Source organism: Catharus ustulatus, chromosome 22 (assembly GCF_009819885.2).
Source record: "Catharus ustulatus isolate bCatUst1 chromosome 22, bCatUst1.pri.v2, whole genome shotgun sequence".
Taxonomy (NCBI): domain Eukaryota; kingdom Metazoa; phylum Chordata; class Aves; order Passeriformes; family Turdidae; genus Catharus; species Catharus ustulatus.
The window spans coordinates 605,797-631,499 of NC_046242.1; the positions used below are offsets into that span (position 1 = coordinate 605,797).

At 51.1% G+C, this 25,703-nt stretch overlaps 5 protein-coding genes across 11 annotated transcripts in view; 1 reads left to right on the forward strand and 4 right to left on the reverse strand.

The window, feature by feature from the left end:
- Positions 1-5,558, reverse strand: part of SGSM2 (small G protein signaling modulator 2) — a 36,945-nt gene extending 31,387 nt beyond the window's left edge. For all 5 annotated transcript variants that reach the window (XM_033078214.2, XM_033078211.2, XM_033078213.2 and 2 more), the window contains exon 1: positions 5,442-5,558. In XM_033078214.2, coding sequence (XP_032934105.1) covers positions 5,442-5,498 — 57 coding nt within the window. In that variant the 5' untranslated portion in view covers positions 5,499-5,558. The remainder of the gene's footprint in view (positions 1-5,441) is intronic.
- Positions 5,559-6,475: 917 nt separating this feature from the next.
- TNFAIP1 (TNF alpha induced protein 1) lies at positions 6,476-14,865 on the reverse strand. Of its 2 annotated transcripts, XM_033078380.1 has the most exons (7): positions 14,826-14,865; positions 14,392-14,723; positions 12,803-12,972; positions 12,083-12,172; positions 11,942-11,994; positions 11,176-11,371; positions 6,476-10,848 (listed from the first exon to the last, which is right to left on the reverse strand). In XM_033078380.1, exons 2-7 carry the CDS (start codon positions 14,606-14,608, stop codon positions 10,630-10,632), a joined length of 945 nt encoding a protein of 314 aa, XP_032934271.1. In that variant the 5' UTR covers positions 14,609-14,723; positions 14,826-14,865; the 3' UTR covers positions 6,476-10,629. The 2 variants fall into 2 exon arrangements, with proteins under 2 accessions (XP_032934271.1, XP_032934270.1); XM_033078379.2 differs by lacking the exon at positions 14,826-14,865 and having other exon boundaries at positions 14,392-14,739.
- A 1,789-nt stretch (positions 14,866-16,654) lies between these two features.
- IFT20 (intraflagellar transport 20) lies at positions 16,655-18,606 on the forward strand. The gene is made up of 4 exons (XM_033078491.2): positions 16,655-16,852; positions 17,042-17,127; positions 17,676-17,779; positions 18,176-18,606. The coding sequence occupies exons 1-4, from the start codon at positions 16,726-16,728 to the stop codon at positions 18,255-18,257; spliced, it is 399 nt and encodes a 132-aa protein (XP_032934382.1). The 5' UTR covers positions 16,655-16,725; the 3' UTR covers positions 18,258-18,606.
- A 427-nt stretch (positions 18,607-19,033) lies between these two features.
- On the reverse strand, positions 19,034-21,991 carry TMEM97 (transmembrane protein 97). Its single transcript, XM_033078490.1, has 3 exons — positions 21,851-21,991; positions 20,529-20,673; positions 19,034-19,992 (listed from the first exon to the last, which is right to left on the reverse strand). The coding sequence occupies exons 1-3, from the start codon at positions 21,968-21,970 to the stop codon at positions 19,742-19,744; spliced, it is 516 nt and encodes a 171-aa protein (XP_032934381.1). The 5' UTR covers positions 21,971-21,991; the 3' UTR covers positions 19,034-19,741.
- Positions 21,992-22,518: 527 nt separating this feature from the next.
- The window catches only part of NLK (nemo like kinase), a 35,430-nt gene continuing 32,245 nt past the window's right edge, over positions 22,519-25,703 (reverse strand). For both annotated transcript variants that reach the window (XM_033078444.1, XM_033078443.2), the window contains 2 exons: positions 25,173-25,266; positions 22,519-24,233 (listed from right to left, as the gene is read on the reverse strand). In XM_033078444.1, coding sequence (XP_032934335.1) covers positions 24,179-24,233; positions 25,173-25,266 — 149 coding nt within the window. In that variant the 3' untranslated portion in view covers positions 22,519-24,178. The remainder of the gene's footprint in view (positions 24,234-25,172; positions 25,267-25,703) is intronic.

Sequence of the window (25,703 nt, forward strand, 5' to 3'; positions counted from 1 at the left end):
TCTTCCCCCTAATTACAAATTATGCCTTGGAAGCTCTGTTACACCAGACAGCATACAAAATTATTACAGTACCTACAGAGAAGGTAGTGCCTTCAGTTTTCACTTCAAGACACAATTAAACAATTGTACCAAATAAAATTACACTTATCGCACTTTTTAATGATTTAAAGCAAAGTTCCTTTCCGGTTTCAGGGCTCAAGATGTGTCAGGCTCCAAAGGGAAATCATTGCAAATTACTGACTTCCAAAAATTAAAGAAGAAGCAGACAATTCTTACAATGAAGCTCTTGGCAAGAGGCTGTAGTCACTCAGTTCCTCTGGAGTGATTCCTCCCCTGTGTCCCCAATGGCTTCCTCAGCCTGACACCACAGGAAAGCTCACTGGCTTCCAACTCATCTCCAACTCATTTATCAGACACTCATTTCCTCCTGTCTGTGGAGAGCTTGCTCTCTTCCATATACAAATCAACCATCATTTTTGACTTCTCATTTGTGAGCTACAATTACAGGGTTATGACACTGACTAAACATATGCCAATTCACTTTCAATATATGAAAGTAACTGCTACCATGGCAGAAGACTTAACCAGACACTCTCTTCTTCCAACATTTAGAGTTACCTGGGTACCACTTCATGGCACTGACAGGTCCCAAGGTTTTGAGATTTCCCCTCAGTGCTGGACCAGCAGAAGCTGCAGGTGCAGTGCTCCATGGACAGCTGGGCTCTGCAGCTGCCTGTGGAGGTGCTTCTCCAGTTTGGAGGGCTTCCTCCCCCAGCAAGGCCATCTGTGAGACCAATTCTGCATGCTGTAATTAAACCTCCCCTCCCCCAGTAATCATCCTGGGGCCTCTGTGCCCACTCCTACACCCCCAGCCCGGCTGGCAGCAGGCTCCAGCTCTGCTACTTGCTGCACGAGCCTTTCAACGCATGGCATTTGCCTCACTCCAAATTCTGGATCAAGTGGATCCTCCAGAATTTGTGCTCCTTATCAAACAGGAGCCCTCTGAGTTGCAAAGAAAAGATTGGAGGTGAAAAAGCAAACATGTAAGAGGCTTTGAAAGTAGAATGTGTTTTATAGCTGAGGACTTCAAAACAAGTCTTCTGCACTTTATAAAACCTGGCTCACTGCTCACACCTGAGGCCTGACAACACAAACTTTGAGCCAGGCAATTTGTTCCTTTCCTTTGGCGTTTCTGACATGGCTGTTTGAACTCAGAACCTCCCAGTGAAGCAGCTGAAGGTGGAGGAGTAAGAGGGTATCAAGGAAGAAGCAAAGGTGTGAGGAGGTCTCGTGAATGGGCACTCACATCTGGATTGTCCTGTGTACTCAGCACTCCCCTGGCACAGTTTTATTCTCTGGAGGAAAGGGCTGATGTGCCACTGGCATGAACACAGAGTCTGCCCTGGTGCAGAGTCACCATGCTGGCATGGAGTCACACCAGCCTGGGCACAGGTCACAGACATGAAACCAGGACTACAGACCATGAAATCAGTCGCAGCATCCCAGAGAACAGTAACTGGAATTCCAATCCAGTTGAACAGAGAGGAAGGAGAGTCGCTTCGAGGAGCAACAGCCCAAGTGCTCAGCAGCCAATTCATTGCTACCACACATTTCCCAGGAGCACCACAATCAGCTCAGCATGTTATTTAGACCTCAGTCAACAAAAACTTTAAGAGCATAAAAACTGAGAAAGAAAAGGGTTTCAGATTCAATAATCAACCCTACTTTTCTAGAGCAGCACCATCCTGTGCTCTCAGGAGATGTCAAAGCCCAGACTCCAGAGCAGGCACTGTGTGTTCCCCACTGCCACCAGATGCCAAGCAAGCTCCATGTATTTTCTGGAGAGCAACTGAATGTTATTAGAAAACATTTTTAAGGCATAGACAGGATATGAGAAGACTCAAAAGCTGGAATGCAGTGTTCCTCAATCCCACGTCATCCCTCACTGCCACGTAATCCGTGGATGCTCCAGGCAAGGAGCTAAAGCAAGTGTTTCTGATCAAATGGAACACAAGCTTTTTTTTTTTGCTATTTTCCTTTATTCCCTTGCAATATTGCACAGCTCTTCACAGGGAATTCTGCTGCTTTGTCTCTGTTCTTGGGAGGCACTTGACAATGGAGCTTTTTGAGCACAAGCCTCCACAAACACCCACTAGCAGCTACCTGACCAAACTGCAAATTAATCTCATTAACAGAAACATCAGCATCTACCCCCACGGGGAAGGAATCAGCCTGTCCCTGTGTCTGTGCAAGGGATGGAGGGGCTGCAGCCTCCAGCTGCTCCCACAGCCTCTGCTCTCACTTTCTCCCACCTCCTACAAGGGCCAAAACTTTCAGAAGCAAACACCAAACACACATCATAATACATGGATTATTTAATAAATTTCACTCAAGAAATACACAATAGAAATGCCTTCATGTTTAATTTTTTATAATTTTATTATAAGGAAACTTTAAAAATGGTAAAGAAGAATGCTCATAACGTACCAAAATAATCAGGAACACAGTTAAAGTCTATGGTATATTTTCCTCAAAGGAGAAAACCTAATGTCCAGCATCCATGTCTTCTTCAGCTTGTGCAGCTACTGCTCACCTCCTTTATTGACAGCTCCTGCTGCACTGACTCCTTACTCCTGATGAAAGACTGGAGTGTAATAAAAGCTGTTCAATAACTATTGCACTTCTGCTCAGAAGTCCTTACATTTCAGTTGCAAGTTGAGCAATCGAGTTTCTGAAGTGCTCTGAAATCGTTCAGGGTAGAGCTGCTAAGGTTATTGTTATCCTGTTTGTTTCACAGCTAGAAAGTGCTGTTTAAATCCAGAAATGGCAAAACCCTCCATTTCAGGAGGCAAAAGGAAATGGCCAGAGAAAAAAGCCTGTTTTATGAGTCTGCTTGTCACAACAGATTTTCCTGCAGAGAGAGATAAATGCTTGAAACGTGAACTTCCAAGCGGCCTCAGCATGAATCCCAGCAGTTACATTTTCTAAACACATTACTTGTCTTCCTTTCTGTGAGAGCCAACAAAATACATTCCCTACCAATGGGAACTGAAAGTCCATCTGAGGAAAAGCAAGCAGCATTAAATTTCCCAAAGGAAAAATACAAGTTTTAACTGAGAGACTGAGGCAAAATAAACTGAACACTTTGGACCAAGTGACTTTGGAGATGATTGTCCTATACTTTGAAAAAACAACTGAATTTTAACAGGCTTGGTGCAACAGCCCACAGAAAGAATCTGCTGCCTATGAACTCCTTTGGATATTGAGGTTATGGGAAAATAATTCCACAGGAAAGAGAGTCTGTGTTTAAAGGACAAGGGAAGGGGGCTCTGAGAACAGACACGGACACAGAGTCAGGTTCTCCCAGCAAGCACGCAGAAGTGGCTGCGTGAAGTGAGACATGATAAAAAATGAGGCTGAAAATTCTATTGGAAAAAGTTAATTACAGTCATTAAGGGCAGCATCATCTGGTGGGTGGTTACTAGTGGCTTGTGCTCAATTCCTGCCTCTGTCAATTGATTATTGATGACAAATCAAATCTCCATCTCAGTGTCTCCAACTGCCTCCTGAGCCATTTTCTTACTGTGAGCAAGACAGGGGCCCTTCCTTCTGTGAGGGCACAGGTGAGGGGTGTCACCTCAACCTGCTTATCATCAAAAAAAGGCTCTCATGGCTACTTTAGGCTGGAAAGCTCCAGCCAATCCCTAAAAAGCCAAGCCACTGTAAGAGCTCTAAAAGAGCACTAGCGAGGATTTGGAGAAGGAAAAAACAAATCAGAGACAAAACAAAAATGCAGATGACACAGAAGGTACAAATAACACTTTCAAGCATTATTGAAGTAATTTAAAAACCAGAGTCCAATTAAAAACATTTTAGAGACTTTAAAAGCAAATTAGACTCAGATTTTTTAATTACCCACCACTACCTCTCCTCAGATCATGAAAATCCATTTCACTTTCCATCTCATGCATTAGCACAAGATTGCAATGTTCACACTTGGAAAACATTTATCAGATTTATTTATATATTCAAGCATTACTCACGAGAGCAAGTGCACCCACTTCTAAAGGAAGCCTTACACTTTGAGCCTGAGCTCCAAGGCTCCAGTTCAAGCAGAGATTTGGAATGGAAGTGGCAGGATCATGGCAGCATTCAGCAGGTACCACCTGCCCAGAGCCACTGCTGGCTGGGTCATCCTGGGACACGGTCCTGCCACTCCTCATACAGACTGTCCTTGATGTGTCTGCCCCTTCCACATTCCCCACGCTGACTGCAGCTCCTGATTCCAGCATTAGTGAGTACCAGGGCATGGGAGACAGGCTCGGGAACCCTGCCCATAGCAACAATTTTTCATGTGAACTTTGATGGCTCCTGCTGCTTCGAGTAGGAGGGCAGTACCTGTTTAAAATACTCCTTACTGCTATGATGGATAAGCCTCACATCTTCACTTCACTGCTGAGTTAAAAGAGCGGCAGGAGCTGCTCCAGCGTGATGCCATCGCAGCGAGCTCCCTGTCCGTCCTGCCGGGCACCGGGCACGGAGCACCGCCCGCAGGTACGGGGCACCTGCCAAACACTGGGCACGGAGCATCGCCCGCAGGTACCGGGCACCTCCCGAGCAAGCATGAAATGCCACCAGCCCAAAGGCGAGCGTGACCAAACAGCTCCGCTCAGGTACGGGGCCGGGCTCTTTATGCACACACGGCTCTGACTGCCCCAGCCCGGGAATGGCACACAGGTGTGTGCAGGAGCAACCACCCAAATTAACCCTCCCAGGGCACAGGTGCCAGGGCGCCGGGGAGCCAGCTCGGCTCAGCCACAGACACCTCAGCAACAACTTTCTTACCCCCGATTTCCCCTCTTCTCCTCTAAAGCTCGCAGGTAAGGAAAAAGTCATAAAAACCGAGCACTACGGGGAAGGCAAGCTCCGGGAAAGAGAGCGGGAGCCAAAGTCAGCTCCTGCCGCAGCATCAGCCCCGCGAGCGGCATCCCCGCTCCAGGTGCGCCCGGAGAAACAGAGCCGGGGCTGTCCGGGAGCAGCATCGCCCCGCTAGCCCGGGGCACAGCGCGTCCTGCGGGGGTCACAGCCCGATCCCCGCCGGGGCACAGCGCGTCCTGCGAGGGGCACAACCCGTTCCCCGCCGGGACAGACCCCGCTCCGCTCCCCGCCGGGGCACACAGCCCGTCCTGCGGCGGCAGACCTCGCTCCCCGCCGGGGCACAGACCCCGCTCCGCTCCCCGCCGGGGCACACAGCCCGCTCCGCTCCCCCGTCCTGCGGCGGGCAGACCCCGCTCCCCGCCGGGGCACAGACCCCGCTCCGCTCCCCGCGGGCCTCAGGGCGTTCCCCACGCGGCGCTCGGTCCGACCCGCGGCCCGAACACGGAGCCCGGAGCGCGGGGCTCTGCCCGCCGCACAGCCCCCGGCCCTCACCCGGCCCTCACCTCCTTCTTGACGTTCCACAGCAGCCTGTCCTTCACGGCGTCCGCCGAGCAGCTCATGTTGGCGGGCCCGGGGCGCTCACAGCTCCCGACCCGGGCCCGCCGCCATCTTCACCGCGGCGTGACGTCAGCGGGCGGGGCGGGGACACCGCCCGGCCGCGGGGGGGCGCTGTGCGCGGGCAGCGGACAGGGGGACAGGGATAAAGGGACAGGGGGACAGAGATAAAAGGATAAAGGGACAGGGGGACAGGGACAGGAGGGACAGAGACAAAGGGACAGAGATAAAGGGACAGAGGGACAGGGATAAAAGGATAAAGGGACAGGGGGACAGGGATAAAGGGACAGAGGGACAGGGATAAAGGGACAGAGGGACAGGGACAGAGGGACAGGGATAAAGGGACAGAGGGACAGGGATAAAAGGACAGGGGGACAGGGATAAAGGGACAGGGGGACAGGGACAGGGGGACAGGGATAAAGGGACAGAGGGACAGGGATAAAGGGACAGAGGGACAGGGGGGACAGGGATAAAGGGACAGAGGGACAGAGGGACAGGGATAAAGGGACAGGGGGACAGAGGGACAGGGATAAAAGGACAGGGGGACAGGGGGACAGAGGGACAGGGAGAAAGGGACAGAGGGACAGGGGGACAGGGATAAAGGGACAGAGGGACAGGGATAAAAGGATAAAGGGACAGGGATAAAGGGACAGGAGGGACAGAGGGACAGGGATAAAAGGACAGAGGGACAGGGAGAAAGGGGGACAGAGAGAAAGGGTGGAAAGAGGCAGGGACAGAGGGGACCGGGGGACAGAGGGACAGAGAGACAGGGATAAAAGGACAGAGGGACAGGGATAAAAGGACCGAGAGACGGGTGGAAAAGGGCAGGGGGACAGGGGGACACCATGACAAGGATCCCCCGCTCCACTGCTGGTCCCAGCCCAGGAGCTCAGCCCCAAATTCTCATTTGGGATCACAAGTGGGGAACAAAAAGTTCCAGAGGCCAACAGCACCAAAAACAAGTTATGATGTTGGAGAAAAATCACAGGAGACAAAATATATCACTTTATTAAAAATTAGTGTTCTGTTTCCATTTAATGCACTGGTGAAACACTTTAATCAACAGGTAATTGATTAATTACTGCATTAACCAGGTACTTTGTCTGTAAAACTGACCCTTAAAAGTTAGACATGAAAATAAAACAAATCTCTAAGATTTGAATTTCTAAGAAAATAACTTGATCACAGAATATCAGTTTACACAAGATCAGCAATCATATTTGCTATCCTCTGGATATAAAATATCATAGAAACCCAAAAGAATCCTTTACCCCCAATAAATGGATTAAGTGTCAGCCACCCTGTGAGGTAGGGGAGGGTCTCACCACCGCTGCATTGGATGAGCAGTGACAGGCACACAGAAAGCAGAGCTGCCGTGTGTCCGTGTGCCCGAGGGAGGGGCACAGGACTCACCTGCCGGGCACACCTGAGCCCTCCCAGCACGGGGGAAGGGGCTGTGAGCACTGAGTGTCAGGATTGTCACAGAGCACAGCCTGATTGTGCAAGGCAGGGGCTGCTGGGCACACCCACCCAGTACTGCCTGGAGAGAACTCTGGAAATGAAAAACCTCGACAAGAACAAAATCAAACCAAGCAATGGCCACTCAAACACAGCTCCCAGTGCCAGCACAGCCCCGTCCATCACTGATTTTCTGTTTTAACCAAGAAGTGCAAAAGATGAAAGTCACTGGAGTGCAACGTTTCAGCAGGGTAAATGTCTCCTTTAGCTGAAAACACAAAATGTCAAGGTGAAGGTTAAGCAGGGGCTGCTGTCTCGGAGCTGAGCCCTGCAGAGCTCTGCTCTCACTCACACCGACCCCAGAGCTGCTGCCCAGCAGGCACCGACTGACAGCGAGCTTCCCTCCCTGCACAGGGCCATGGCACTGCTTTGGGAAACACCCTCTGGCACAGGGCTGGGCAGGGAAAGGCTCCCACCCACCGCCCCTCTGCCAGGCAGTGCCTGAGTGCACAAAGGTTTGTGAATTTAGGAGTGAAGAGGACAGCAGTGCTGTTCACACCCTCCAAGTGGGCAAAGAGGATCTTTTTTCTCCCAAAGGCTACTCCAAATTCCTGGGCACATCCTTAATGCACCCACTGTGATGGTCTGGGTGCAAGGCAGTACAAGTCTCAACTTGCAGACAAATGCATATAATTAGAAACCTGTGTTGTCATAATCTGTGCTTAATGTGAGCAGAGAGGACCCTCGGAGAGCTCACTGCAAACCCACCAATGCTGCCCTTAAATGCATCATGCTGCTCACTGCTGCTGCTTCTGCACTACACCAGGCTGCAAACTCAGCTTCCAGAATGTCTGGAACATTCCTGTCACAGTAATTAATAGCCTTCAATTATGTAAGGACTGGCTAAGGTGAGAACACAAAGCACATGTTACATCACAACTTCAGCACTCAAAATGATCGGAACCTGGTGGGACAGAGACTGGACAACCCCAGGACATGATTTTGGGGCAAGGGAGATCCAGTGACACCCCATGGAGCAGGTCCAGACAGACTCAGGAGGAACAACAGTGAAATGAAAAGGATGTCTGCAGGTGTTTTAACCGTGTTCATTACTGCTGACAGTTCTCACTCCACATTCCACAATACCAGGAAGATCCTCTGCACTTGGTAAAAGATTCTCACAACCCAGATGGTTCTCAAAACTGTTTGCTTCCCAGGTTAATTAATCTAAATTCAAAATAAATACTACTTGGCTGTGGGAAATAGGGAAAGGAAAACGAAACCAAAACACCAGCTTTTCTCTGCTTCTTACAGTGCAATAATTGACAAGTTGGATCCATTTCATTAATAAATCCTGTGAGTACAGAAAACCTCTGGAGCAGCAAATGGACCTGACATTCTCTTTCACACACCACTTCCCATACCTGTCCTCCCCCAAAAAAATAAATGCAAATATGACATTTTTCTGCTTCTAATTTCATTTAAATGCAGTTTTGCAAGGCTATCAGCATCACTTATTTTGTTAACATTCACTATGACAGTAACAAAAAAGTAATATAAATAATTTGCCAAGAAACAGAAGTGCCACATGTGTTTTCTAAATGGCATCAGCCTTTGTTACAAGACAGAAAAAGCACAAGACAATAACTTGAAGCTGTTAAATGCAGCACAGACCCATCACTGCAGCCTCTGCTGGTGCCTTCAAATTAAATAGCATCAGTGGAGGGATAAAATTTTAAAAATCCACATCACGCTCCAGCAGAATTAGAGAGAAATGCCACAAAAATCTTGTTGGAACTAATCTCAACAGCTGTATTTTCCCTGGCAAAACAGAATAACCAGCTGGAAAACAAAAACTTGCAGAAAGCAGTATAAAAGAGGTTGTTAGGATTGTTAGAGATTTCAAGAGGCCTTTCACAAGAAGGCGGGTCGATCCCTGTGCAATGCTGCTTCCTGAATGTGAGGAGAATGAAGTGAATCCTGCCATGTACAGGCAAGAAAATCCTAAAAGTCTGTTAGTGTTTTCTTACCAACCCACAACAATTTAATTTTGAAAAACCTAAATGAGTGCAAATAATTTTTTGCTCCCTCTCCTGCTTCTATTACGCCCAAACCACCTACATCTCAATTCTCCTTATGATCTCCCTGCATTAATTTGGGATTGCTTTCTTGTCAGGCTTTTACAGCAATTTTCTTTAAATCCTACAGGTAGGTTTGGCACTGGCCAAAGCAGTCCAGGACTGACCACTGTGGAATCTGGAGCTTTGTGACCCAGTATGACACGGGAGCACAAAGGCAGCTGTGGAACACACCCAACATAGCCCTGGCTCCCAGTGGGCAGCCAGCAGGAACAACCATGGATGACAGTGGCAAAGCTGCTGCCTACAGCTCAAACATACAAGCAAATGTTTAAAAATACAGTAATGGCTTTTCATAATAAACTTGAAACCGTTTCCAGCAAATTTTCAGAAATTTCCATTTGCAGAGCAGACTTGACTCCCACCTCCTGAAGTGCCCTGTACAATCAGCACCCAGCCAGACACTCGTAATAAAAGTGATTATTTCAGTTTAAAATCCAGCTTAAGCCATCTCTCTCCTGTGCCCAAAGCCTCTTGCAGTTCCATGCTAGAACAATATTTTCACAGTTGTTTTTCTTCTTTAACTTCTACACTCCAGAAGGAATTCAGGACACAGAACTTGAATTCACATGTTCTAGCCTTAGAAAACAGTTTAGCCTGTACTTCTCCAGCCACCGCAATTTTTCCCCTGCTGCTTGAGAAATTTAACATTAAATAGCACTTCTAGGCCACAGGAGGAAACTAATGTAAAACCAATTCCCCAGATTGCCCTTGTTTATATAAACAGGATTTCACTGTGACAAGCTTCAACCAGGGCAACCCTGCCACAACCTGCTCAGGTTTGCTTACGTCAGGCTCCTTCTGTCACCAAACCCATTCTCCTCTCCCAGGACAAGTCATTACTTCAGAGATCTCCATTTTCCACATGGGGAGGCTGATAACTTGATTCTTACCACTTTGGAAGAGCTTGCCTTGGAATCAATGAGTTTTAAAGCCACTCTCCTGGGACACAAACCTTTGCAGGTGTTCACAGGGGTGGGAGAGCACAGGTGCAGCTGACTGGTCAGCTCAGTGTTCCTCTGGGGTTATCCCCTGTAGTGTCTGCCAAGAGCAGCCACATTCCAGTTCTCTCTTCAGTCTCTTGATTGAATAACTGCAAGTTCCATTATACAAAGCCCTGAAAGGGCAGCAGTCTGGAAAGAGCTTTTCAATCCACACCACCTCAGTCAGGAAGAGCAGTGCTGCTCACGGCAGGGGGGAAACTGGCAAATCATTACATAGGAAAGAGCAACCACAAACTGAGAACCAGCATTCCAAATCCCCCCTCCCCAGCAGGAAGAGGAGCCAGCCTGCAGGTAAAGCACAAGGTGCACAACTCAGTTCTCCAAGCCTTTAGTGCTGCTTTGTGCACACAAATCCCCGTTTGCTTCTCTGGGGGGCCGAGGCGCCCGGTGCAGAGGGGTGGGCAGCGCAGGGATCCCTCCCTGCTGCACAAGGACAAGGAGGTGAGGTGGGCAGGCTGTGCTGCAGGGCAGGCTGTGCTGCAGGGCAGGCCAGGGCTGGCACACAGGACAGGCTAGTGGCCCCGCTGCAGGACAGGCTAGTGGCCCAGCTGGCGGTCGTCGTAGGTGCTGTACCTCTTGACGTGGATGCGGCGCACGCGGTCGCGCAGCTCGAAGCCCTCGTCGTCCTCGCTGTGCGAGGCCTGGCTCCGGCTGCGGCTCGTGGCCTCCAGCAGGGAGTTGTCTGGGACCCGGGGTGTTTCATACAGCAGCACATTCAGTGTCTCCTCGTAAATTCGTGCCTCGGGGAATTCAACCTACAAAACACACAGCGTGTCTTGCTCCTCGTCCATCCAGGATAACAACTGAACACACACCGCATGTGGAAAGCCACAAACCCACACATTATAGAGAGTAAAAAATTTCTGGTAGAAGGTTATTCCCAGCACCAGGTCACCTCCCTCACCTAATCTTTTAGATTGCTCTAGAAGGGAATACAGTTATCTCCAGTTCTTAACCTTGGCCCCTCAGCTGCACCACTGCAAACCAGAAGTTAACTCCTGAAGTCAGAGAAACTCTGCAGGCTCACCAAGCTAACCACGACCATTTCTAACCCATAGCAGGGGCGGGCGAGGCTCCACTACCTTGGTTTGCTTCTTCTCCGTGGCGTAGACGATGGAGGTGCAGCACACCTCGGCCAGCTTGCGGCCCTGCCCGTAGAAGGACCAGCAGCAGATCTCGTCCCCGATCACGTCCTTGATGAACAGCACTCTGCCGTTGAAGCGCAGCGACAGCTTGTCAAACAGCTCGATGTTCTTCAGCAGGTTGTCATCCGAGTTACTGAAACACAGCAACAAAAGCACCAACAGGGCTTTCCAGGCAGCCATCTCTGCCTGTTCCGCCAGCTTTCAGCGCTGCTCCAGCCGCAGAATACAAATCAGTAGTGACTCACTGCCGCGTGCTGCCAGGGAAAGAGGGTATCAGCCCATTTCAGACACAAACACACTGCTCTGACCCGTGAGCAAACACACCAGCCTTCACAGGTCAACTTACACAATTAATAAGGACAGCACCATGTCCCAAACCATTACATCAAAGCCCACTTCTCTGCAGCTCTCTGGCCTGGTGACAGCAGAAGCCCAGAGTCAGCTGGGGTGTGCTGGAAGGGCCATGTGCTCTGCATCCTGCACACCACAGACTCACTGCCAGGCTGAATACACTATTTAAAAACTCAGTTTTATTGATGGACATGCAATGTAGGGCCTTAATTACTCCACAAAGCAAGATACAGTTGTCAAAACCCAAAACAAACCAAAAGAAGCCAAGTTACATCATCCATCATCATCTTCCACTCCCATAGCCAAAGAGAAATTTTCCCACTAAAGTGAGGGGAAAAAAGAAGGGACATACCTGGTGTAGGAATATTTATTGTTGCTTCTATTATACAGCAGTTTAACAACAGGCTGTTGGGAGTGAGAGAAAAGAAGAAAAGGTAAGTTCTATGTTTTTCAACACATTTAGCATAAATCCACAGTTGATAAGAGCAGTTACTTTCATTGATGACTCTATCAGTCTCTCCTCTTCTTTTGGAGATGTGATAATAGGGATGCTGCAGACAGGTTCATACAAGTCTTTCTTGTCCTGTTTTAATGAAAGAAGAAGGAGAGGAAATAAGAGAGAAATGCTAAAGCTGACATTGCTGCTGCCTCCTTCAGCCCCTCCAGCCATGTTCCAAACCCTGTGATACACAGGAAAAAGCTCTGGGTTGCTACAGCAACCACAGAGCTTACCTTGCTCTGCAACCCAGAGCCACAGCAGAGAACTCCTATCCCCGGAAGGCAGCAGTAATTGAAATATTGAGATGCAGGTGGATGTCCTCAGCTATAGCACGGACAAGGTCTAGTCATACTTGGTTTAAGTGGGTTTATTATTCCATCCTTTCTTGAAGAAAAGGATAGAAGGAGTCTGCAGTAGTTTCAATCAACTCAAACCACTGCCCAGAAGAGCATCAGCCCCGTGAACTGAGCAGGAGATGGCAGAACAGGATGTCACCAACACGAGCCAGCCCTCAGGACACAGAGCAAAAACCAAGCGTGGGCTGGACAGGCCGTGTCCCCAGATCCCTCACCATCTATTCACTACATCCTATTTTAAAAAGTCCTATTCAGACTTGGTGACATATCTAAGGCCATGAAATAATCTCTCAAGTTGTCTTAAGTAAATGTTAAAAGCAAAGCACCATGAAACACGTGACAGGATTCATGTTCTTACCTGCAGGGCTGCTTGGCACATGTCCACCAAGCCCTGGATGAGATAGTATTTGGCTTCTGCCATCAACGCTTTGATCTCCTGCCTGTGCTTTGGAAGTGCAATCGTGTCATCTCTGAGATAGTTTAGAATTGTTCCAAAGTGCTTCCCACAACGGTCTATAAGGATCCAGCCTGAAAAACAACCAACACATTTCACTCACCTCAACACGAGAGGCTAGAAAAAGCTCCCTGGAGAGGTTAAACAGCACTGAGGTTTCCTGACACTGCTCAGGACGCTTCTCCCATGCCACCCACCCAGTGCAAGTCCCTACTGACCTGGAGCAAACTGAAGCTGGTTCCAGAACAGAACCTGACAGGGGAGCCCCTCTGGTACTGCCCAAATGTTCCTACTGCTTTCCAGCACCCCAAAAGCAAAGCCCCAAGCTAAAAGCACTGAGCTTCCAGCACAGGAACCCAGCTGCAGTGCTACACTGAGAAACTTCTGAGAGCCAAGGGAGGACTACAAGAAAGAATTCATCAATGTCGGCAAGACATAGATTTGGGTAAGTTCTGTGGCCTAACAAGGCAATTCTCCAAACACATCTGCTGCTGCTGTTTGGAGTTAAAAAGGGAGAGAAATGTTCTGAAGATGCTAAAAGGCAGATCAGCCCAGAAAACTCAGTGTAGGGGAAAAGCTGTTCTAGTCCCCAAACAGGAGCAAAGAACAGGACAGAGACCAGGAGGAAGCACAGAGGGGATGAAGTAGAGGAAATGAGCAGTAGCAAACGGACAAATTCTTGCAATTTTACAAAATCCCTGAAGTCACATTCCCTAAGGAAACAGGATGTCTGATTGCTGCCAAACAATAGCAGCGTGGGATGCATGCACAAGGCTCAGTACAGTGCCAAACCCTTTCCCATAATGTGGAAGGCAGGAAAAATGTTTGGAATCTAGGTATAGAAAACAATCTAGGAAGTTTACTGGCAAAATAAGCTAAACCCTGCTGGACTCTCCAGCTGGAGCTATCAGAATATGACTCTTGTTTTCCATTCAGGCTGAGGCTCTTGCATAAAACTGCTTGTTCTGCTCTTTATTATGTATCAGGGATTTAAAATATCCTGTGTCCAGCTGGAGGTGACACACTGCCTGATGGAGCCCTAAACGTTATCATGGCACCATGAGCCACAACTGAAACATGGTGCTCAGGAAAAGGGGGAAAAAAACATTTTTCAACAAAGCAAGGCAGGCTATTATGAGCCTCAGAGCTGAAAACTGCACGTCCCTCCCTACGTGCGTGGTTTGAAAAATGCCACTGCTCGATGTGACAGAAATGACAACCCACAGACTGTCTGTTCAGTCTTTACAGCCCCACCAACAATCTGCTCACCAGCTGTGAGGGCAGGAAAGAGACCAGTCCTTCCCCAGTTCATCTGAGTAACAAAAACAGGTATTCCTACAAAGCCAAAGGATTGCTAGCACCAACAGGACTTGGCTGCCGATTGTTCCAAGTTATTTTTGGCATACATCATTCTCTACATGCTTAATGGAGCGAAACCACCACCAAAGCCCAGCTGCTTTACATAATTGTCACCAATGAAAGCGTTCCCTTACCTTCCTTGTCGGTGAGCACCTCCATCCTGCCGCTGAACATGGCCTTGAGCATGGTGTCGTGCCTGGTGAGCACCTGCACCGTGGTGTAGTACAGCGAGCCCCCGACGTTGAGCCGCACGTACTTGTTCCCCAGGCTGCCCGCCTTGAGCCCGCCGGCCTTGGGCTTGTGGCCCACGGCGGGGCACAGGGCACTGCCCAGGCACGTGTCCCCCGACATGTCCTTCTGGAGGTAGATGACCACCCTGCAGCGCGTGGGCCGGGCCAGCCCCGCCGTGGTGCCGCCGTCGTCACGCCTCAGCGGGCCAGGACAGCGGGGCAGGGGCTGGCATCACCTCGGGGTCAGCACGGCACAGGGGCTGGCATCACCTGGGGGTCAGCACAGCACAGGGGTCAGCACGGCCTGGGGGTCAGCATGGCACAGGGGCTGGCATCACCTCGGGGTCAGCACGGCACAGGGGCTGGCATCACCTGGGGGTCAGCACGGCACAGGGTTCACCATCACCTGGGGGTCAGCACGGCACAGGGGTCAGCACGGCACAGGGGCTGGCATCACCTGGTGGTCAGCACCGCACAGGGGTCAGCACGGCACAGGGGGTCAGCACGGCACAGGGGCTGGCATCACCTGGGGGTCAGCACAGGGGTCAGCACAGCACAGGGGCTGGCATCACCTGGGGGTCAGCACAGCACAGGGGTCAGCACGGCACAGGGGTCAGCACGGCACAGGGGCTGGCATCACCTGGGGGTCAGCACAGCATGACACAGGGGTCAGCACGGCACAGGGGCTGGCATCACCTCGGGGTCAGCACAGCACAGGGGTCAGCACGGTACAGGGGCTGGCATCACCTGGGGGTCAGCACGGCCTGGGGGTCAGCACGGCCTGGGGGTCAGCACGGCCTGGGGGTCAGCACGGCCTGGGGGTCAGCACGGCCTGGGGGTCAGCACGGCCTGGGGGTCAGCACGGCCTGGGGGTCAGCACGGCCTGGGGGTCAGCACGGCCACTCCACACACAGACGCGGATGTCACCCTGCGGAAGAGACACTTCCTAAGGACACAGCTACACACATCCTGACCAAACTCGATTTAGCTATTTTTTCAGGCAATTCATGCAGCTAAAACTATCTCTACGTCACAACTGAGGCACGTGAAACTCTGCCAACTTCCTGTTGTTGTCCCTCCAGCCAGCACTGCAAACACCACTCAGCTCAAACGCTGCTGGAATTCAGCTCCCCCTCGGCTTCCCAAAAGATCCCAGCTCTGAAAATCCCTGGAAGAGCTTCCTGCCCCTCCAGGCTTTTAACTGGAGACACAAATGTCCCTTCAAATGCCTCAACACTGAAAAGATGGATCACAATGCTCTGTTTTCTGGTAACTCCTCTCATTCAAAACTCCCCTTTATCCATCCTGGAACCCTGACCAGAGAACGCAGATCTAATTTATAAAGAAAATAAAGACTCCCCACCACCTACACCACTGCTTGTCACTGATGTCCTGCCTTCCTTTAAACCCCCAAAGTCCCCTTTTTAGAAGAGTGGCGTGTTTGTAGCAGCAGCCAGGAGGAGACAGGAATCCAGCCTGTCCGACCGAGCTCCCCAGAGCAGCCCGCGGTCAGCCCCGTCCCTCCAGGCAGTTTCTCGCTGCTCCGACCGAAGAACGAGGCAAACACCAGCAAAGAAGCTAAACTGCCTGCCCAGCCCCAACTCCTGTAAGTGCTCGCTGAGGGGCTGAGAGGTAAACAGCCACAAAATCTCTAATTGCCCCTTTTGACACGACCGAAAACTCGCACATCCCGCCCCGAGTGGGAGGCAGGCCGGGCTGCCAACAATGGCCCACAGCGGGGCCCGGCCCTGCTCAGCACCAACGGGAAAAGAGCGACCCGAGCGGCTCGGGGGGAACCGAAGGAGAGCGGGAACCCGTCCCGCACCCCGGGCAGGGCCCGGCCCCGCGCGGGTCACACGGAGCGGCCCGCGGGCCCTGCCCGGGCCTGCCCCGGCCGCACGGTGAGCACAGCCCGGGCCTCGAGCACAGCCCGGGCCCGGCACAGGCTCCGTGCGCCCCGGCCAGCGGGGCAGCGAGCAGAGGCAGCGAGCAGAGGCGGCCCAGCCCCACACACGGCCCCACGCCCTCAGTCACTCACCACCGCCACAGCCGCCCCTCAGCCCGGCCCGCCCCGGGAACCGCCGGCCCGGAAGAGTTTCCGCGGCTCCCGGCGGGCCCAGCGCGGGGAGGCGGAGCCGGAGCAGCCTGAGGAACCCGGCAGTGCCCGGAGAGCACCGGCAGTGCCCGGAGAGCCCCGGCAGTGCTGTCAGAACCCCCGGCAGTGCCGCCGGGCCCGGCATGGCGCAGGCGGCGCTGGGCGCGGCGGGGCTGCACTTTGACGAGCTGAACAAGCTGCGGGTGCTGGAGCCCGAGGTGGCGGCGCAGACGGCGCAGCTCCGTGAGGAGTGCCGGGCCTTCGTGGACAGTGAGTGCCGGGCCGGGCCGCTCCCGCACCTCCGCCCTTCTCCTCTGATTAGTGAAAGCCCAAAGCTTCGAGCAGGGCTGTTTGCACTGAACTCTAAACCCACAGCTGCGTCTAAAAACTGTACAAAGCAGGAGCGTTAGATCTCTAGGGCGGTTCTGGGTATCACTTGACAATTTTTTTTGTTTACAGAAACAGCAGAATTTCAGAAAATAGTGGGCAGCTTGATTGAGCTCGTTGACCAGCTGGCCAAAGCTGCAGAGAGTGAGAAGATGAAGGTACCGTGCAGTTAATTTGTGCAGTTAATTCTGGCTTCTCGTGTGCGCTGTCCTGTGTGGGGCCTCTCTATCCCTCCCTGTTTACAGCAGAAACAATGATTGATGCTCTGTCAGCATCCTGCCGGCATTCCCCTGGCATTAACCGGGCCTTTAATATTAATGAGAATTTTAATTGATGCTAATGAATTAATGGAGCCTGTGACTGTCACATTACTTCCACATGAGCCAGTCCTGCTCTCCCTGCTTGTCTGTATTTCTGCACAGAAACAGAACAGTGTGGTTTTTAATCACTCTGTCTTGATAGAACTTGTGCTCCAGAGCCTCTGGCAGCCTGAGCTTGTCTGGCTGTAGGAGCAGTGCCCAGATGGTGTCCAGGAGTCCCTGGCTTTGTTCCTGGAGCTTGGGGGAAGCCCCAGAGGCCCCTCAGGAGCTCGGCAGCACCTCCCTTGCTCTGGCAGGGCTGGAATGGCCCAGCCAGCCTGCTGGGAGGGAACGGGGCTGGAGGAGTGAGCCGAGCACCCTGCACACACCCCTGCCTCTCCTGCCAGGCCATCGGGGCACGCAACCAGCTCAAGTCCATCGCAAAGCAGAGGGAGGCTCAGGAGCAGCAGCTCCAGGCTTTGATAGCTGAGAAGAAGATGCAGCTGGAAAGGTGAGTTTTGGTTTATGTTCAGTGCTGTGGGGTGCTGTGCAGGAGGGGAAGGCTCAGAGGGCTGACAGCCTGTGCTCTGGGACCCTTGGCTGGTTCAGACCTGCATCAAGGTGTGTCAGAGCACACAGGAACGATGCCACAGGCCCAGAGTCACCTGCAGTGAACCAAAGAAGGCTCATCCTGAGGAGTTCAGGGCTGAGCTAGGGCAGAACTCAGACACCCATCAGCCTTTATCTGGCTGATAAAGGCCTGTAGAGCTGCTCAGTGTGACTCAGGCAGCTGCTGCTTACAGGTGACTCACAGCTAGCCCAGCTCCTCACACAGGTAGCCCAGCCTGCCAGGGGCTGCCCTGACCCACTCACACAGGGGGGTCCTGGACCCCGTTTTGTCCCCCAGGTACCGGATCGAGTACGAGACTCTCTGCAAAATCGAAGCGGACCAGAACGAGTTCATCGACCAGTTCATTTTCCAGAAATAGAGGATTTTAGGATAAAAACCAACTCAATGGAAACTTGACCATTCCAGAATCTTGAGAATTTCAGAAATATGCAATTCCCACTGTGCAGGAGTGCAGATGGTTTGTACAATGGAGGGCTGTGCCTCGGTTGGAGGGTACTATGGCAATAAGGAGGGCTGACAGCTCACAGCTGCACAGACTGTTCTGGCCTTTGATTTTATACCAGTTTTGTACAGTCAGTAGTTCTAATTCAAATTACAGTTGAATTAATGCTACTGGCGTTTTGTTGTGTCTCTTTTTGAACTCTACAGCTCTTTCATAGAAATCAGAAAATAAATTATTGTTCTCAGACTGTTTGGCTGTACCAGAATTGGTTGCTCCTGCTCTGTTATTTTTCAGTGTAGGGGTTTGCACACAAGCAGCAGTATTGGATCTATATCGTCCATGTTACTTTTTCTATAGAATTAGGAAAAAAAAAGACAGAAATGTATGATTTCCAGAATGGACAAACACAAAAAAGCAGAAACTACATAAGAACTAAGAACTCTGCCATGTTCCTGAGGAATGTCCATTCAGGACTGTCATAATATGAGACCTGCATCCTCTCATGGGCATTATTAGGAAGGAACACCAGACTGATGAGGGAAACCAGTGACACCTCACCAGATTAAAACCAGCCCCAACCACAGAACTTCTGTCTGTAGCTGTAACTTATACATGGATCTACTCTGTGAACTCTCCACCACCTCATGGTCACTGTAAGTTTTCAGCCATTCCCTGAAGAAGACTGAATGCAGTTTAATGCATTTAGTTATTTATTTCCATACCAGCAGTGATTTTAGGGAAGAAAGTAATTTCCAACTCCTTGGACACAATTCCTGAAGTACTTCAGAATCCTCTAGGCAGTACTCCTGGTTGTCAAGGGTAACTTTAAGCATTCATAAACCCAGATTTGGGCACATTTATCATTGATCAAACATTTATAATTAATCAAAATGAAGCAGAGCAAAGGCAGTGGAAATTTTAAAGGAAGAGGCAAGGAAGTTAAGAATCATGATATGATTTGAAATGCTTCAGAAGAACAGCTTTGCAAATCTGTGTATAATGGACTGGGGTCTTCAGAATATGTGGCTGGAAGACAAATTTCCTACTTGAGTGGTTTCCAAACAGTCATCTTGGAAAAAGGGACCTTGGAAGAACAGTATCAGCTGCAGAGTGTGAGTGAGTGTGTGTGTGTCCCCTCACAGAGTTATACACCAAAGGGTTAACAGTCCATTTTCCTGGGAGAGAGGCCCTGCACAGAGCCGACCCCAGGCCCCTGCCAGAGCTGTGTGAGGTGGCAGCAGGGCTCTGCACTCCAACCAATTCCATTTTTCCTTGCAGCAACCAGTGCTCTGGGAAGAGCTGCAGCCAACTCGAGGGAAACGTTTGTCCCAGAGGACTCCACCAGCATAGGGTCAGAACCAAATGCAGCCCAGGTTGGTGTGTGCCACCTCCAGAGCCAGCTACTTCCTTTTCCTCTTCTCCACGTGTTTGTAGTGGGGGTTGCAGAGCATGGTGAACAGGAGCAGCAGTGGGATCAGCAGGTAGGGCAGGTAGATGGAGAGCAGCACCAGGCGCTCGCGCAGCGTCTGAGGGCCCGCGTGCTCCGACCTGGAGAAGTCGTGGAACAGGATGTGGGCCAGGATGGCAAACAGAGTGGTGGCTACATGGGTGGAGTAGATAATGGCAGGAGTTCTGATCCATCTGCAGCCACCTGTACAGAAGCAAAAAGGAAACAATACTGAAGTATTTTGAAACAGCCAGAATTCCAAGGCTTGTGACAGAACGCTGACTGCTGCCTCTGCCAGGGTAAGCCATCACTCAGATTGAATAAGGAGCAGAAAAAACCCTCAGTACTAGCAGAAACCAAGGAAATTTCTGTCCCTTGATGGCAATTTCAAACTAAGGGGTGATCCCGAAAGTTCTAAAGTAACAAAATGAGTACACAGGCTTGACCCAGACCTTTAGTTGCCCTGGAAATCAGCCAGATGTCAAATCTGATGGTAGTTACACAAATGACTGCACCTGACCAGAGCCTGTAGCTACAAGGTTTTGTTTCTGAAAAACCTTATTCTGTGCTGCCTTCTCAGGTAGAACACTCGTGTGGGCCCTAGCAGCCCAGCCCTCCACAGCACATCCCTCAAGCCCCCTACTCATGGTACAAAAATGTTCTCTGCTGCAGCAGCAGCAGCGGGTGTCCTGCAGAAATGCCCCCAGGACGTGGCCTCGATCAGCCTGGCCTGTCCCCACCTTTCAGGAAGGCGTAGGCAGCGACGGGGAAGAAGGGCAGCTGGAGAAAGGCTTCGCAGTAGATGAACGCCTTGAACCACTCCGGGGGCTGCAGCATCATGGGGTCCCTGAAGGCAGTTGCATACTGCTGCAACAGGTCTGTCAGCTGAAAAATCCCAAAGCAACAGTCAGTCCCTGCCGTCCACCACAGCAGGGCACAGCCTGTGATTCCCGATGGGCCGGGGGCTCCCTCCCAGGGCTGCTGCAGGAACAGCTCAGCACCAGCACTTGGGCTCACTCAGTCACAATTAATTCCCTGACAGAAATGTAAACTCCAGCATGGCTTTATGCTGGACTTTGAACTGAGAGATAGGCATTGAGATCTGCTGGTTAACTATTAATGGAGAATCGTTGCTATAGTGGAGTAATCCTACAGGCAATTCCGATGGCAAAGACAAATCATCAGTTGTAAAACTCAAACAGGAGGTGACAGCCGACCGCACCCTGATGATGAGGGCTGAACTAATTATCTGCCATCCGTTATTTCAATTGATTTTATGATGTTCATTGTCTTCTACGATTTTGTTCAAAACCCAGCAAACCAGAGATTTTTACTAATAAATCCGGCCGCTGGCATGCCTGCATCTGCAGCGGCAACAATTCTCTGTTGCGTTTTTGGCAGGGATTGGAGCAGAACTCGGGATGGGAATGCCCGGGCCCGCAGGAGCCACGTCCGGGCACGTGGCGCGGGCCAGCGCGGGGACCCGGGACAGCGGGGCCGTTCCCAGGGAAGGGATGTGCTGGGGCAGCTGTGGAACACGCACAGCCCGCTCCGGGCACGGGAACACCCGCACCGCCCGGCCGGGGCAGCGCTGACCCCGCAGCGGCTCCCGGGGCCGCCCTGGCGCGGGGGGCACGGAGCGGCCGCCACGTCCCGGCACCGCAGCTCCGGGCATGGCAGCTCCGGCCACGGCAGCTCCGGCCACGGCAGCACCGGCCACGGCAGCTCCGGCCACGGCAGCACCGGCCACGGCAGCTCCGGCCACGGCTGCACCGCCACGGCCAACGAGCGCGGACGGAGCATCCCTTTCCCGTTCCCATTCCCGCTCCCTCTCCCGTTCCCGTTCCCGCTCCTCCCCAATGAATGACCCGGCTGTGACTCATCCCGCGGGCACCAGCACCGCTTCCCTCCCAGCCGCTCGTTCACACATTCACGGCAGTTCCTCTCCCCTCCCGCTGTCCCCACACACGAGACCCGGCCAAGGCCGCCCCCGGACCCTTCAAACCGGCGGATGCCCCGCACGCATCCGCGGAATCCCGGCCCGGTCCCCGGCGCCACTCACGGCCCGCGGCGCGATCCCGGCGGGCAGCAGCGGCTGGAGGTCGATGAGCGCCGTGATGGGGATGTGCGAGAGGAAATAGAGGGCGAAGAGCCGCTCCCGCCACCGCGGAGCCGCCGCCATGGCCAGCGCACCCCGCCCCGCCCCGCGCCGGCCCCGCCCCCGCGCCGGCCCCGCCCCGCCGCGCCCGGCGGCGGCCACGTCCCGCGGCACAGGCCCCGCCCCCGGCCACACCCTGACGTGGCTCCGCCCCTTCGACCACACCCTGACGTAGCCCCGCCCCTTCTGCCACACCCTGGCATGGCCCCGCCCCCGCGGCTTTCCCTGTTCCTTCTCCTTTTCCCTTTTTTCCCTTTCCCCCTTCCCTTTCCCGGCGGTGCCACCGCCGCGCCCCCCAGCCCGGCTCTGTCCCCCCCGTCCCGCACACCTCGGACCAAGCCATTTCCTCCCCAGACGTGTGGATGCCGAGCTCCAGAGCCCGAGCGCTGCCCGGCTCCTGTTCCGGCCTGGCTGCCCCGGTACCAAGCACTGCCCGGGTCCCGTTCCGGCCTGGCTGCCCCGGTACCAAGCGCTGCCCAGGTCCCGTTCTGCAGGGCTCCATCCTTTGGGAACCGTCCCAAAGCCCAAGCAGCCCCGGGGGAGAGCGGGCAGGAAAGAACGACGGCAGCACCGCGTTTTCAAATGTCACATTTAATGTTTTCACCACTGTACTCCAAATCTACATTTTACAAAGTGACCAGCAAGTGTGCCACATTAACTGACCAACCTCTGAGATTTTACCTTTCATACCAGTGTCTTCTGGGGCTCGATAATTAAACACGTTTCTCATTCAAGTGAATTGAAATGCTTCAGTTGGTTTTATTCTCAGGAGCCTCATAAAAAACAAAGATATTGCACCATCTTTGTTCAGTTATTCAATGTTTGTCTCTTTCACAGCAAATAATTACTTCATTGAAGTTAAAACTTCCAAACATAACTTACTAATAGTCTCCAATTCCAGCTCAGATCACTCTTGTTGAAAATACTCTGCTAAATACAGATAACTTACAATAACTTTAACAGTTAATTGTCCATAACAAACACCATGGTTTCTCTCCAGACCAAGGCTCAAATTTTAAGACCACCTTTTAGTATTCCTTTGTACAGGTGAAAAACAGTCTTCAATTTTCTAGTCTTGTTTTAAATACAAAAGTTGGAAGGGACATTCAAGTTTCAAGTCTCCACACTAAACTTAAAAAAAAAAAAATCATGTGGAGGTAAACAAACCAAGTTGTATACTCCAGGAGGTAGAGGCCTTCAATTTGTGTTCATATATACATATGCACAGAATTCAGTGTTCCAACAGAAAAAGAATTAGCCAAAAAGTAATAAAAGTTATTTACTACTGTGACATTTCAAGACTTCCACAGCTTTGCCTAAAGACACAAACACAATTAACAGAATTCCCTATGTGCTTTTTTTTGTCCTTTTCTTTTTTTTTTTTTCTCTCAACTGTCCAGTGCAGGAAAAAGTTCTCACAAAATTTCACAGACCTAAAATGTGCAAGCTAGTTTCTCTCTATACAGCAATGATGTCAGGGATCTCTGAAATTAGCCCATAAATGGAATTATTTACACACATAGAAGATGCATGCTGGGGGGTTTTATGTAAGAAAGAGCAGAAAAACTTCTAATAAAAATAGATTAAATATATATATATATTTATACTGGGTAAGGAAACAGAAGTTTAGTCTCTCCTAGTCACAAACTCATTCTCTCTACTCACAACATTTGATTTTAGAACAGCACACATCACCATCACAGCTCTAGTGAGAAGCTATTTATAGGGTTGGGCATCAGGGGACGTGGTCACTTCCCATGGCCACCGCCACCCACAGGGACTTCATGATTGGTCGCAGTCAAGTTTTCTGTATTCCTTAGTTTTAGAAAACCCAAAATCTTCAGGAATGGCTCAATATCAAAATGTATGTCTATCTGTTTGTACAATCTCACTTCAATAAAAAAAAATGGAAAAACAAAAAAGAAAATAAAAAGAAAAACCTCCCCGAATTTGGTTCAATTGTTTGTTCTGAGCTGAGCCATCACAGCTGCACTAGAATTCATAAAACACGTGCAACTCTGGGTAAAATATTTTCTTCTAAAAGCACAACCACTTTACAAGATTAAAAGTCTAGTACATTTCTAAGTATTATTCATATTGTACAAGTAGTGGTTGTTAATTTAAAACTTCATTAGTAAAATTACAGTACAAGCATGATTAACCTCCAGAATTGCAAATCCCAGACTCCAGTGGAAAGCTACATTACATCTTCAGTAGTACGGGGGGCTCCGGTCACTCCCACACCAGCGGCGACGGCGGCATCTCGGAGGGCTGGGCGACCGTGGAGCTGCACAGGGGACACACACACACACACACATCAGTGCCACTGCAGGGCTCCTGGCCACAGCCCCACTGCCCAGGGGGACCAAACACCCCGGGGAGAGCCAAACCCCAAAGCCAGCCCGACCCCGCCAACAGCCACCAGCACCGACAGTGAGGATTCCTTTATCTGCAACCATCACCCCAATCCTCCTGCACTGAGCACCAACAGCCAGGATTCCTTTATCTGCAATCTGCACCCCAGTCCTCCTGCACTGAGCACTGACAGCCAGGATTCCTTTATCTGCAATCTGCACCCCAATCCTCCTGCACTGAGCACTAGTGAGGATTCCTTTATCTGCAATTGTCACCCCAGTCCTCCTGCACTGAGCACTGACAGTGAGGATTCCTTTATCTGCAATCTGCACCCCAATCCTCCTGCACTGAGCACTGACAGTGAGGATTCCTTTATCTGCAATCTGCACCCCAATCCCTCCTGCACTGAGTACCAACAGTGAGGATTCCTTTATCTGCAATCTGCACCCCAGCCCTCCTGCACTGAGCACTGACAGCCAGGATTCCTTTATCTGCAATCTGCACCCCAGTCCTCCTGCACTGAGCACTGACAGTGAGGATTCCTTTATCTGCAATCTTCACCCCAGCCCTCCTGCACTGAGCACCAACAGCCAGGATTCCTTTGCATATCTTCACCCCTCAGCCTCTCCTCCACTGCACAGCTCTACAACCACTACTCATCAACCTTCCCAGTTTCACTTCCAGTCTGACTTCTGTTCTTTTACTTGAAACTTTTGCACGTTTAACTTAAATTCTAGAAGAATTCAAAAGAACAGTTCACAAGGGTTTTATCTATGGGCCCTTCCTATTCTCAGGAACTGAAAACCTAAAACATTCTGGATGTACTACTAATAAATGGGAATTAATATCAGATGTGATTACATACAGTTACCTAATAAAGCTCTTAAAAGCAGCAGACTGAGGGTTGATGCAGAGAGGCACTCTGTTTCCTTTCTGCTGTTCCAAAATGAACTGATGAATTATTTCTGTACACAGGAGAAAAATACAAAACAACACAGCATTAACACCTCTGGCTTCAGTAAAATGCGATGTCAACTGGAGGGGAATAGAACTTCCCTTATTGAGAGTACATTTTAGTGAGGATAAAGGAGCCCCAGCTTCCCTAAATCTGACTGCTCAGCTTCAGCTCCTGGCTGCTGCTGCCCCTTTCTGCAGGACAGCTTGGAGGTCACACCTCACAGCCACAAAAGGCCCCACAGCGATTTCCCCTTCCCCCAGTGCCATCCTCCAACGAGAGGATGAGGAACAGGGCACCAGGGATGGGCCCTGGTGAGGTCTGAAATCCAGAGAGTTCTGCAGGTCAGCTCGTGCTTGTGCCACTGCCTGATCTCAGAACACTGACAATTCTGCTTTTTTGGGTGAAAAGGAATTATTTCCAGAACAGTACCTCAAAGGAAGCAGC